Source organism: Mchenga conophoros, linkage group LG12 (genome assembly GCF_057382185.1).
Source record: "Mchenga conophoros isolate Kocher_MC1m ecotype Shallow Benthic linkage group LG12, M_conophoros_male_GT1.1, whole genome shotgun sequence".
NCBI classification, from domain to species: Eukaryota; Metazoa; Chordata; class Actinopteri; order Cichliformes; family Cichlidae; genus Mchenga; species Mchenga conophoros.
In genome coordinates, this window is record NC_140537.1 from 15,338,888 (window position 1) to 15,351,738 (window position 12,851).

Below are 12,851 nucleotides of genomic sequence, written 5' to 3' on the forward strand. Positions count from 1 at the left end.
CTGTGCACAGAAGATTAAAGCTCAATAAGACTGTTACTGTGAGTGTCCTGATGTCCTCACTCAGCTCAGACATTGAACTGACATCATCGGAAAGTACAGTAACTTCCCCAGCCCCTCCTCTTTTCCTTTCCTGGTTATGCTGGGAGTGTTTGTGTTTTCAACCCACATGTGGAAACTATAAAGGAGCACACACACTATCATCCATCAGGACTCAGCTGACAAGTATTATTTACAACTTCAAAATGCCATGGTCACGCTCTATGAGGATTTTTAAATGTAAGTTACAGAGCTGCTTTATATATCAGTTTGGTAAATCAATAACTATTATACCCAAATCAACAAATGTCAGCTGTTTCTATATTGTTACTAGACTAAACAGTTATTTATATTATATGAAAACAAGCAACATAATTGACTTTGGAAATTATAGTGCATAAATATGAGAAACAGATGTTTTTCACTTGCAATTTTGAAGAATGTAAAATCTGCTGTTATCTATTGAAATAAATCCATGAAAACTGAATGAAAACAATAAAGAATATATGAAAAATGGCAAAGTACTGTAAGGATTAGCAAACGACTGCAAAAAAAATTCTTAATTATAAGCTGTGAATTAAATGCAAAAATCTTTAAAGATAAAGTTTATATTTTAGAGGAAATGCTTATTGCCAAAGATAAAGTGCAAACACAATAACTGTGTGAGACATAAACAATGAATAATCACAGGCCACCTAGTGGACATTGAATGCAACTTAGTTCACTTTATTTAATGATCAGGATGAAGTCCAAAGTGTCACATCATTCTCAAAAGTGAAAGCACAGGAGTTTGCAAATTTTATTACGACTTGTTTACAAGTTTATTAGCTTTTATTATTGCACTAAAATCTTTTTCAGAAACATCTTAAAGGTGTAAAATAAGCTCATGACAGAAAACCTTGTCACATTATTTTCAGTTATCTTTTATTAATAGTAAGTCAGACTACTAATTTTCCATTAAACCATTAAATGTATGCATGATATTTAAGCATCTGATCACATGCAAAGAAATATTTTTATATCAGCACTAATAAGTTTTATTTAATTCTGTGTAGTTGGCAAGTCAGAGGTGTCACACAGATGCAGCTCACGCTGTGTCAGTCCTCTGTCCTTCGACAGTCAGGCTGTGGGAGAAAAGGTCCGCTTGAGTCATGGAGGTCGACTCGCAGAGAAGACTGAGAACACCTTCAAGAATGGGCTGGTGTTCAGCAACCGTCCAGTGAAGATCCAGGAGAAGATTTGTCTGAGAATAGAGAAGGATTCATCCATCTGGGACGGGGCTCTGCGTGTGGGCTTTACCACTGTGCCACCCTCAACCAGATCTCTGCCTCTGCCCAGCATGTCCATCCCCAACCTCACTGACAAGTCCGGACACTGGGCTGTTCCATTGGATGAATCTGTCTGCCAAGCAGGTTCAGAGCTGGAGTTTTGGGTTTCTTCTCATGGCAGCATATACATAGGTGTCAACAACGAGGAGTACGAGCGACTACCAGGAGTGGACACTAAACAGCCGCTGTGGGCCATGATAGACATCTACGGGCAGACGCGCTCCATTTTGCTGCTGGGTAAGTTCACTAGAACCACGGTTATATTTGACCTACAGAATGTTTTTCCTGTTCTGTGAATGCAGAGCAATTCACATGCTCTGAGAGTTATAAATGTTGTCTGATTCATAGACTGAATGACTATTCAAATACTCCTTTCTCTTTGCTGAAGACTCCAAGAAAAACAAAAAGCTGCTTTACCGTAGAAGATCCTGTCCTGCACCTGAACCGCTCGCCTCACCTGATCCTGACAGTCACTTTCGTTCAGTTCCTGATGTTTCAGACTTCAGACGTGAGGACTGCATCTCCTGTCTTGACACAAAAATGCCAGAAGGTAAAGAGTCATTTCAAACATTTTTGGCTGTTTTCAGTTGCACATTTCTGACCAGAGAAGATAAAAGTGAAATCAGCTGTGATAGTGTGGTCTCATTTCCTGATGTCACATATGTAATTGGGATCTCTCTCTTTTTACAACAGATAACGTCTGTGTGGTGTGCATGGCGAAAGAGGCCAGAATCACACTGCCTTGTGGCCACCGATGTTTATGTAAAGACTGCAACTTCAGAGTCTGTGAGCAGTTTGGCACCTGTCCGCTGTGTCGACACACGATCAGCGCTCCATCAGTGGGGGAGCGGTGGTTTATAGAGGTCAGCTGATCTCTGAGACAACAGCCTGGAATTGTGACAGAAGAATAGCAGCAAGAGTGAAAAGGAACGTTTACAAGATGGTAGTGAAGGTCTGCTGATGTGGAGATGGTGGCACAGACAAACAGACAGGAGGCCAAGTGTTGGCAGTATTGAAGATGCTAAGAATGTCTCCGTTAGTGACCATACGGGATAGGACTAGAAATGAGTACATTTAGAGGACAGCTCAGATTGAGTGGTTTGGAGACAAAGTTAAAAAAGCAAGGCTAAGATGGTTTGTACTTATGCAGAAGAGTGATGGTGAATAAACTGGCCAAAGGATGTTGAAGATGGAGCTGTTAGACAGGAGGAAGAAAGCAAGACAGAAAAGGATGATAGGATGATCCACTGTGCCGACCCTGGAAGGGAACAACCAGAAGAAGAAGAAGAGGAAGAAAGAAACTTTACTAAAAGGTTGATGACACTGAACTGAAATATTTCTAAAATGAAATAATTGAAATAGTACATCTCTTTTTGTTTTATAAACAAAATGTATTTTTGTAATTTTTAAGTCATTGTGTGACTTAAACACTTAAACACAAAATGTGCTGTATGGTTTATTTTTCATTGTTATTGTAAATTGTAAAGCAATGTTGAATTTTAAAAAAAATACAAAATTCAACTGTGCCAGTATAAATAATCTGTAATATGTCATAATAAGCGCTTTTCTGTTATTTAACTGTATGTGTTTTTATGGAACTTACTGTAAACAAGAGTGATATTAAATGGACTGTGATGAAAGGGAACCTGTCGAGACCATGTTTGATTAAAGATGTCTCTACAATCAGGTATTTACTGATTATGGAGATATTAAGTGAAAAATCAAAGCAGGAGTTCAGGTAAGAACAGACTGTATTGCCGACCCAGGCCAGCCCACATACGTGTTGATGAAGCGGCCCCGATGGTCACAAACTGCCTGGAAGATGACTGATGGGATCAGTTTCCTGTTTCTGTAGCACTGACCATCAGGGCTGCTTGGAGACTTGATGCAGATGTGGCAGCTGTCGATTGCACCAACGGCTCTCAGAAAGTCTCTATGGCGTGCCAGCCATGCAAACCCACAGGACAATACCTCCAGCTCCTTGAGGGTCTTTGGGAGCAACATGATCTAGTGGCGAATGGCCACCACCCCCTCTGTGAGTCTATCAACAATGTAGTGAACAGTAGAATGAGGCATCCCGAACACTCTTGAGACCACCTGTAGGATGCTCCTCTTGCCAACCAGAAAAGAAACATCAGGGTCTCAATTGTGGCATCCAGGAGATTTAGCAACACTGCCATAGACTCCCTGCTTAGCCGAAAATCAAGCCTGGGATCCTCCTGGTTAAAAAAACGGTCCAGGACTGGTACACTCAGATTAATCCTGCAGTACAAGACTCTGGTCTGGTTAAGCAAAAGGTGGAGAACAACATAATCAGTTTTAGTAATAAGTTATGATTTAATTTATTTTAAGAGATCAAAGTATTATTTTCAATATTATCTCATCACTTTTGACGCAGAGAATGTATTTTATTGACTAATATTAGTAGGCTGAAGCCTTTTACTTCTACTTACTTCTGATTGGCTTTTACTATATATTAATATGCTTTTTTAAGGATCAAGACGTGGGTGTGTTTTTCCAGCTTCATTAACAGTTGTTTTTTCAGAGATCAGATGTCCTCACATCTTCAGCAGTAACGTTAATCTATATTGCACAGAGTGCATGTTTTGTATGATAAATTTTACCCATACCCTGCAGAATGAGAGACAGAGCAGCTGGGCTATGTAAAAAGTGTAAGGGGGCGTGTTCACGGTCACGTCCAGCGGGTGTGTGGGCAGAGACGCTCCACCACGAGTTACTACTGAGCAGACTCTGGCTCCAAAAGTGGAACATGGCAGCTCCCACAAGCGGGATATTTTGGCTTCATTTTTGCACAATGGGAGGAAGTGCTGTCGTGTCGTTCATCTTTTATACAGTAATTGGTTAGGACCAATCAGCAATCTTCTCCTTAAGAAATTTCAAAAATATACAAAACAATATATATAACTTCATAAGTCGACAAAAATAAAATCCAGAAAAATCATGTAGCTTTTCAGATTCATGATTCTTTCGGTTGCATCATAAAGATGTTTCAAGTTTATACACTTAACCTTAAGTTGAGGTCTTTCATGTCTCTTTAACAAAAAACAGAAACAAAATCCCTATTCAGAAATCTCTCTTCTATATGATGGTTTGTGTGTGTAAACGTGTATGCGTGTCTGTGTGTCCACACACAGCAAGCATTTGTTTGGCCAGCTGATATGGCGCCTCGAGCAAAAATCCTGGCCACGCCCCATCCCTTAAGATCCCGCTCCAAAGTCCTATTAATTTAGAAAGAAGACGCTGCATTGTTAAGTCAGAGGGAGATGGAGAATGAGCCTATTTCCAAAAAAAAGTGGAGTGTGTTCCTTTAAATACTATATATTGTTAAAAACTAAAACACACACACACAGACCTTTTGAAATGTATTTTGGTCTGAAACTAATAAAGATCACACTAAAGTGATGGTTCATCATAGAAAGGAAGGCCTTCTCTGAATGAGACAAACTCAGAATCTGTGTCTTTCTTTTCTTGTTTAGAGACTTCAGGAACTTCATTTTTTCCATATATGATGATGATGAATTATGATCACAGCTGGCTCACAGCTCAGTGGACATTTAGATGAGAAAATATACACTCAACAAAAATATAAACGCAACACCTTTGTTACTGCTCCCATTCCCCATGGGATGGACGTAGAGACCTAAAATTCATTCCAGATACACAATATAACCATCCCTCCCAAACAGTGGTCACAAATCAGTCCAAATGTGTGGTAGTGGGCACATCTGCTATATTGAGATAATCCATCCCACCTCACAGGTGTGCCACATCAGGATGCTGATCTGACATCATGAGTAGTGCACAGGTGTACCTCAGACTGCCCACAACAAAAGGCCACCCTGGAATGTGCAGTTTTGTCTCACAGCAAAATGCCACAGATGCCACAAGCAATGAGGGAGCGTGCAATTGGTATGCTGACAGCAGGAATGTCAACCAGATCTGTCGCCCGTGCATTGAATGTTCATTTCTCAACCATAAGCCGTCTCCACAGGCGTTTCAGAGACACAGAAGTTCAACTTAAAGCGCAGCTTTATTGCTGGAAACCCTCTTACTAACTAAAGGCATCAAAGACAAACAAAAACGCTGGTGGACTAAAACACTGAAGCAGAAAACACTGAACTGGAAACAAAACACTGAACTGGAACTGGAAACAAAACACTGGCAACACAGAGGCACAACACACACAGCTTGTTGAGGGTACGACGCAACACTGACTCAGAGAAACACAGGGTCTAAATACACTGGGAAGTAACGAGGAGAATGAGACACAGAAGGAGAGCACAGCTGGGGGAAATTAGAACTGACGAGACAAGCAAAGCAGGACACATTCACATAAGTCACGGACCTTCAAAGTAAAACAGGAAGGATCACACAGAGACGCGAACTTGACACCGTGGAGACAGCAACTAAGAAACACAGAGACATAAACCATAAGGCAGAGGACTCTAAGAACCGATAGACACGGAGGGGAACTCAAACATGCAGACACAGACTTACAGAACAGAGGGGACACAGAGAAACGAGAAGGGCAAGGGATCGAAACTAGAAACCATCGAATAACTCACACCAAGTACAATAATACAAAAATCACAAAGAACTAAAACGCTGGGTCAGGAGACCCAGGACCCTGACACATTCATCTTAGCCAAACCCGTTCTCATTCCCGACGCGTAAAATACTGACGATTTGTCACGTCCCTTAACTTCTCATGCTGACGCTAAAGGTACCCTTCCACGTTTTTATGCGACGCTGTGGGTTGTCAATTCATTCCAATATGAACCCGCTCGCGGCAATCAGAGACGCTTCGAGCAGAGGCTCCAGCCATCCATTTACTCCAATAATAACCCCGTCACAGCGAAACATGAGGCTGTGAAGCACAATCTAACTGGAGAACCGGGGACCCTCTCCGCGAACGGGTCCCCCCCCCTAATTTAATGCTTTCTTTTAATGACATCAACATTTCTCAACAAAAACACATGAAAGTATCACTGATAATTCAACAATAAAATCGCTTCATGTTGTGGCCATCACACAGTGTTTTCCAGTGATTCACGAGCTGAAAGTGCGCAGATTTAACGTACATAATCCTTTGTTAGGTTTATTACTTTCATTTCACACGTAAAACACATTTATAGATTCATCCACCACTCCTGTTAGTTTTGGATGCGCTCGGCTCCAACCAATCAGACCAATTTATGCAGACGGCGCACTAATCCCGTAACTGCACACTACCCATAATCCTCAACCGCCGTTGCTATGGAAATGAAGATAACAACAGCTTGGTGCTACCCGTTATTCCTTTATTTACTCTAAAATAATAACCAGCGATAATACGAAAATAAACTGGCCCAGTGTTTAATTATGTAATTAAAAATTGCAAATTTTATTCTTTTATTTTATTTTTTTACAAATTGCAATATTTATCTACAGCGCGCCTTTAGCGACATGTCAACAGATCTTAAGCAAGGCGATTGGATGGTTTTTTACTGCAATGCATCTTGGGAGTCATAGTAAATGTATCTTTCAACTCACGGTCCTGCAGCGAATTTTTCAACTCGACACGAGGCAGGTCCTAGCTAAGTAAGTTGTGATAAACTGTGGGTAATTTGCATGTTAAACTGATATTAAACTTGAAATGTTTTCACAGAGCAGTCTGTGTACCAAGAGAACTACTTCTGCAAAAGTTTATTTAATTTTTTTTTTGGTGATGTATTCTCATGTGTAAGACACTTGCTTGGCCACCCAGCTAATGTTAGTACTGCTCTATTTTAGCAATGTATCTTTTCTGTAATCAATTGAGTTTTTTTAACCCTATTCACGTAATTAACTCAATATTAACGACTTTAATCTCGTAATTGATTTTTTTTCTAAATATGGTGTAATACTGCCTCGTAATATAAGTTATTTCTTTGGTCATGAATTATTTTTGTAGTCATTTAACCAAAACAGACCTGAAATGATCCCTACATGTTCCATTTTCATTTGCAGAAATGACAAAGCCAAAAACCAAACCATGCCCTTCCTGTCAGGCTCCAAACACCTGCAACAGGAAGACATGCAGTGGATGCCTGGGCAGCCTGAACGTAAAGGAGTGATTGAAAAAAAACAAGAACAGTTTAAAAACAGTAACTGGGCTGCCTCTGTTAAAAACAACAGAAATGCGAGCAGGGTGGTTAATTCAGCCCAGTTGTCAGTAAGTTTAAAAGTTCTGATCTAATAAGTGGTTGGTCTGCTAGACAATTCTTTATTAATCACAGTTGTCAATGTTTTCTTGTATATCATGAAGTAAGAAACTAACAAGACATGTATATACACATAAAATATTAATTTATAAAAGAGCATAAATAAAAAAGTTATTCACATCAGAATAACACCATCGCACTAAAGACATCAAACTAGAAAAAACTTGTTAAAAACAATTTTTATTTAAGCTACTTCTGATTTTTAATTTAATCGGCTATTAACTTAGAGACAAAACATTTCAAGATGGATTTTATCATACATTTAAGATAAGATAAGATAAGATAACTCTTTATTGTCATTGCACAGTCATACATAGTACAGTAGTACAATGAAATTGGAAAAACTGTCCTACGTCGGCACTACATATAACACAACACGACACGATATGACACATCACAACGTAACAAACAACACAACACAGTATATTAACTTAGTATAAAAAAGAAGAATAAGTGTATGTGTATTGCACACTGTTATTATTGCACATTAATTATTATTGCACCTTGTTATAAATATAAATATTATTGTTATCGTTTTAAACATTGTTACCTCCCCCTAAAAAGTCCAGGGAGGTATCCAGTCAGGTCAGCTATTTACATTGATCAGGGCTATTGCCCTGTTGTAAAAGCTGTCCTTGAGTCTATTTGTTCGGGACCTCAGCAGCCTGAACCTCCTGCCAGACGGCAGCAGCTTAAACACCCGGTGTCCTGGGTGTGTGCAGTCCCGTAGGATGCTGCGTGCCCTCTTGAGACAGCGAGTGCTGTATAGGTCCTTCAGGGAGGGAAGAGGATGTCCAATGATTTTTTGGGCCATGTTGATGACCCTCTGGAGTGCCTTTCTGTGTGCTGTGGTGCAGCTGGAGAACCACACACCGATGCAATATGTCAGCACACTTTCAATGGAGCAGCGGTAGAAGACGGTCAGCAGCTCCTTCTTCAGGTCCATTTTTCTGAGGATTCTCAGAAAGTGGAGACGCTGTTGGGCCTTCTTTAAGACCGCAGAGGTGTTAGAGCTCCATTGGAGGTCTGTGTCTATGTGCACACCCAGAAACTTGAAACTGGAGACCCTTTCCACGCACTCCCCGTTGATGCTGACAGGCTGCAGCTCGGACTTCCTCCTTCTGAAGTCAACTACCAGTTCTTTTGTTTTGGTGGTATTGAGGTCCAGGTTGTTGTCTGCACACCAATCTGACAGCCTCTGAACTTCAGCTCTGTATGCAGTCTCATCTCCCCCTGAGATGAGCCCCACCACAGTGGTATCATCTGCAAACTTGATGACTGTGTTGTCTGGGTGGGAACTAACACAGTCATGTGTGTACAGAGTGTACAGTAGGGGACTCAGTACACAGCCTTGTGGAGAGCCGGTGTTGAGGCTGAGGGCTGAGGAAAGATGAGGCCCCACTCTAACTCTCTGTACACGGTCTGAGAGGAAGTCTCTGATCCAGCGGCAGGTGGTGGAAGGAAGTCCAATTTCCAGCAGTTTATCTATTAGTCTGTCCGGGAGTATCGTATTGAAAGCAGAGCTAAAGTCAACAAAGAGCAGCCTGGCGTAACGGCCCTGCAGGTTTACAGGTTTGGTCACCATAAATACTTTTTAACTATCTACAACAATAAAACAACAAAGATGTGAAACTTAAAGGTTTGTTATACATCAATTTGCTTACATGAAAGACTGGCTGCATGTTTTTCTTTGTTGTTCTTGCAGGTTTCAAAACTACATGCCCTGGGCTACCAGCCAATTCTGTTTCTTGGACAGTTTGACCGTAAGTGCCGTATAGTAGGGGACGTGATCACTCAGATCTAACCAGCAGAAGGTGCTGCACGTGACATCCTCATGAAGATGAGGAAGCTTTATGAACACCTTCTGAGAAGTAAGATATGCTTTGTCCATTATCTGTAACCAGGTGTCCTTATCAGGTAGCCTATCCTAGCTGTCTTTGGGTGATACTCATGGTACACCCTAGATAAGAAGGCAGATCACCACGGGGTACACAGAGACAAACAAGATGGTGAGGATGAGGATAGTTAACAGTCACCAGCTATTCTATTCTATTCTACTCTACTCTGTTCTGTTCTATTCTATTATTCAGCCAAGGCTCAGACCAGTAACCTTCTTGCTGTGAGGTGACAGCTGCCCTACATGTCCTGTTGCTAATAGAGCAGGGCGATATGGCCAAAAATATTTATCACAATATATATTTGAAAATTTGCCATAACGATATAACTGACGATATAATTGATGCGAGACAAAATACAACTCCACAACATTACTAGCGCAAAAAGACAACCTTCCATTTATTTTCACTTAAACAAGAAGCTGGTTTTTATGTACATTAAAGCTTTATAAAAATGTAACAGTGCAAATGCAAATTCCTTGCTGAAAGTTTAACCAAAAGGCATTTCCAGTAGAAATGGGCTGACATATCCTGAGCATAACCATGTATAATATCCACTGAAGTTAAAAAGAGGTGCTTTGCAACATTAAACTGCAGTGTGCAGTGCGTACTTTTCGGACCATAAGGTGCACGGGATTATAAGGCACATTAAGCGAAACAAAGCAGTCAGATAAATCAAACTTTATTCAACTCATTCTTCTTGCTTCCTCCACTTCTGTACCATTGATTCATTAATGTTGAATTCTTTGGCAGCGGCTCTATTCCCATGTTGTTGCAGTATATTAATGACTAACCTTGTATTGTGGATGGATTATCTCAGTTGTTCTCCTAACTGAAGTTTGGTCCGTTTACAGCATCCTGCCATGCGATTGCATTTGTCTCTAACCATGAGGAACCTTCACGTTAACTTTTATAAGTGGAAAAGTGTTAGTGTTCGTCCTCCAGCTTCACTGTTTATGTTATGCTAACATAGCTGTGTCGCTAGCGATCACGTAGCACATCATTATATACCAGCTAGCTCAACTTCAGTAACCCTACAAACGTCACTGCTGTTTAGTTTCCTGTCTTCATTTATGTTGGAAGTGATAGCAGAGCTGTACGTTTGAATTTTTTCAGAAATCTCTCAGTCAGAACGTGCTATATCATGCTTAGGTAACTAGCGAAACTAGCGAGCTAACTTCCGCTAGCTTCCTGCTAACTTCTAACTCTGTTAAATATAATAACTTTTGTTTTCATGGAGTTAAACTTTATAGTTACACCTGGTAAAGCAGCAATGCTGATCGTTTTATTAAAGATGAAAGAATTTAGACAGTTTTTAACTCTCAGTGATGCTGCAGTGTTGTTTGACCTGAAGGATACAGAGTTTAGGACCCAGATTACTCCCAGATTTAAGAGCATCTTAGTCCGACAAATACGACAATGCATGTTCTGCAAAAAAATGTGCTTTGTTGTGTATCTGACGGACAAACACCAAACCAGTTCCACATCACGGAAGTTGCACCATTTTTACAAACCAATTCTGGTTCATCTGTTTCACTCAACAATCGGCCATGTGCGTATGAAAACAAAGGCACTGTGCGTTTTACTCCCATTCTATCGCGATATTTCATTTTCCTATCGTTGCCTAACATTATACCGGTATTACCGTGAACGGTATAATATGGCCCAGCCCTAATAGCTAAACTAATTAGCCGGTTTCCATTAATACACCCGTCTCAAAACGCGCACTGCTGGTTTTACAAGGCTCTTTTCAGCCTAATGTAGCTAACGCTAATGCTAGAAACGAGCTAAAGCTAACATAAATTTATCATATGCGCCTTCACTGCCTGCAACACAATGCTGTCGATAAATAAACCAAGTTGGATTATTTTCTTACCGTAGTAACTGAAGACGAGCTGTGGCAGACGTTAAATTAAAAAAATGAGAAACAAGTCCACGAAAATGAAGATAGCGTGCTGCCGTAGTCCAAAGCAAAACTTGTGTGGAGCTGTACAGACGTTATCAGCGGTGGAGCCTGATGCAGTGCACTGATTGGCCCGTTTGAAATCAGGCGCCTTGATGTGAAACGGTGCTCTAAACTTCAGGGGAAAACGCCTGGTTTGGGGAGGAGGTTCTTTTAAAATCTTTTTTCTTCATATGATAATTAACTATGAATATGTCTGTGAAGGTTCTCAGTCATCCAGGTCATCGTAGTCAAAGGAGCTTGCAAAGAAAAGCGTCTGGACTTCTTTAAGTTGCTTGAAGAAGTGGATAAAAACATCAAGTTCACCAGGGAAGACACAAAGGACAACTGTCTGCCTTTCCTGGACTGCGCTGTGCACATTGAAGAGAACGGCAAACTCAACATCGAAGTTTACCGGAAGCCCACACACACGGACCAGTACCTCCTCTTTGACTCCCATCACCCTTTGGAACACAAACTTGGAGTAATTAGGACCCTACACCACCGGGCAGAACATGTTCCCTCTAAGCCTGAAGGGAAAAAGAAGGAACACACACATGTAAAGGAAGCACTCAAAACGTGCGGCTATCCTAAATGGGCGTTCTTAAAGTCAGCAAAGAGGCACAGAAAAGAAGACCAGACACCAGCGAGGGAGGATAAGAAGGACAGATGCAACAACATTGTCATCCCCTATGTAGCCGGTGTATCAGAGAAACTCAGGAGTTTTCTCCAAGCATGACATCCCAGTGTATTTCAGACCCAGCAACACGCTCAGACAGAAACTGGTTCACCCGAAAGACAAAACGCCAAAACACAAACTTAACAATGTGGTGTATGCTGTACAGTGCAGCGAGGAATGCTCAGACCTCTACATTGGAGAGACCAAACAGCCACTTCACAAGTGCATGGCACAACACAGAAGAGCCACCTCCACAGGACAAGACTCAGCAGTCCATCTGCATCTTAAGGATAAAGGACACTCTTTCGAGGATGCCAATGTTCACATTTTGGACAGAGAGGACAGATGGTTTGAAAGAGGAGTGAAAGAAGCCATCTATGTCCACTGTGAGCGACCATCTTTGAACAGAGGCGGGGGTTTACGACACCAACTCTCTGCCATCTATAATCCAGTTTTGAGATTTCTTCCCAGACGCCTTAACGCCCACTCACATCCTGGGCCATCTGACCTCAGGAATTCGCATGATAAGGTGGGGCAAGGTTTCAAAATGAACACACCCGAAACTCTGGCTGATTGGTACCCACACCCAGTTTCACACCTTGGCTCAGGCGATTAGAGGATCATCAGGGGGTCCTTTTGTCCCTCTGTGGGGGGTCACTCCCACTAGGTTTATATCTGGGACTCTCCACCATTTGACCTTAGAACTGA

General features: G+C 41.2%; 1 protein-coding gene across 1 annotated transcript; it reads left to right on the forward strand.

Annotated features, from left to right (window-relative positions):
- Positions 1–220: 220 nt before the first annotated feature.
- Positions 221–2,591, forward strand: LOC146562317 (E3 ubiquitin-protein ligase NEURL3-like). The gene is made up of 4 exons (XM_085293960.1): positions 221–276; positions 1,092–1,601; positions 1,753–1,914; positions 2,058–2,591. Exons 1-4 carry the CDS (start codon positions 243–245, stop codon positions 2,234–2,236), a joined length of 885 nt encoding a protein of 294 aa, XP_085150086.1. The 5' UTR covers positions 221–242; the 3' UTR covers positions 2,237–2,591.
- The last annotated feature ends 10,260 nt before the right edge of the window (positions 2,592–12,851 follow it).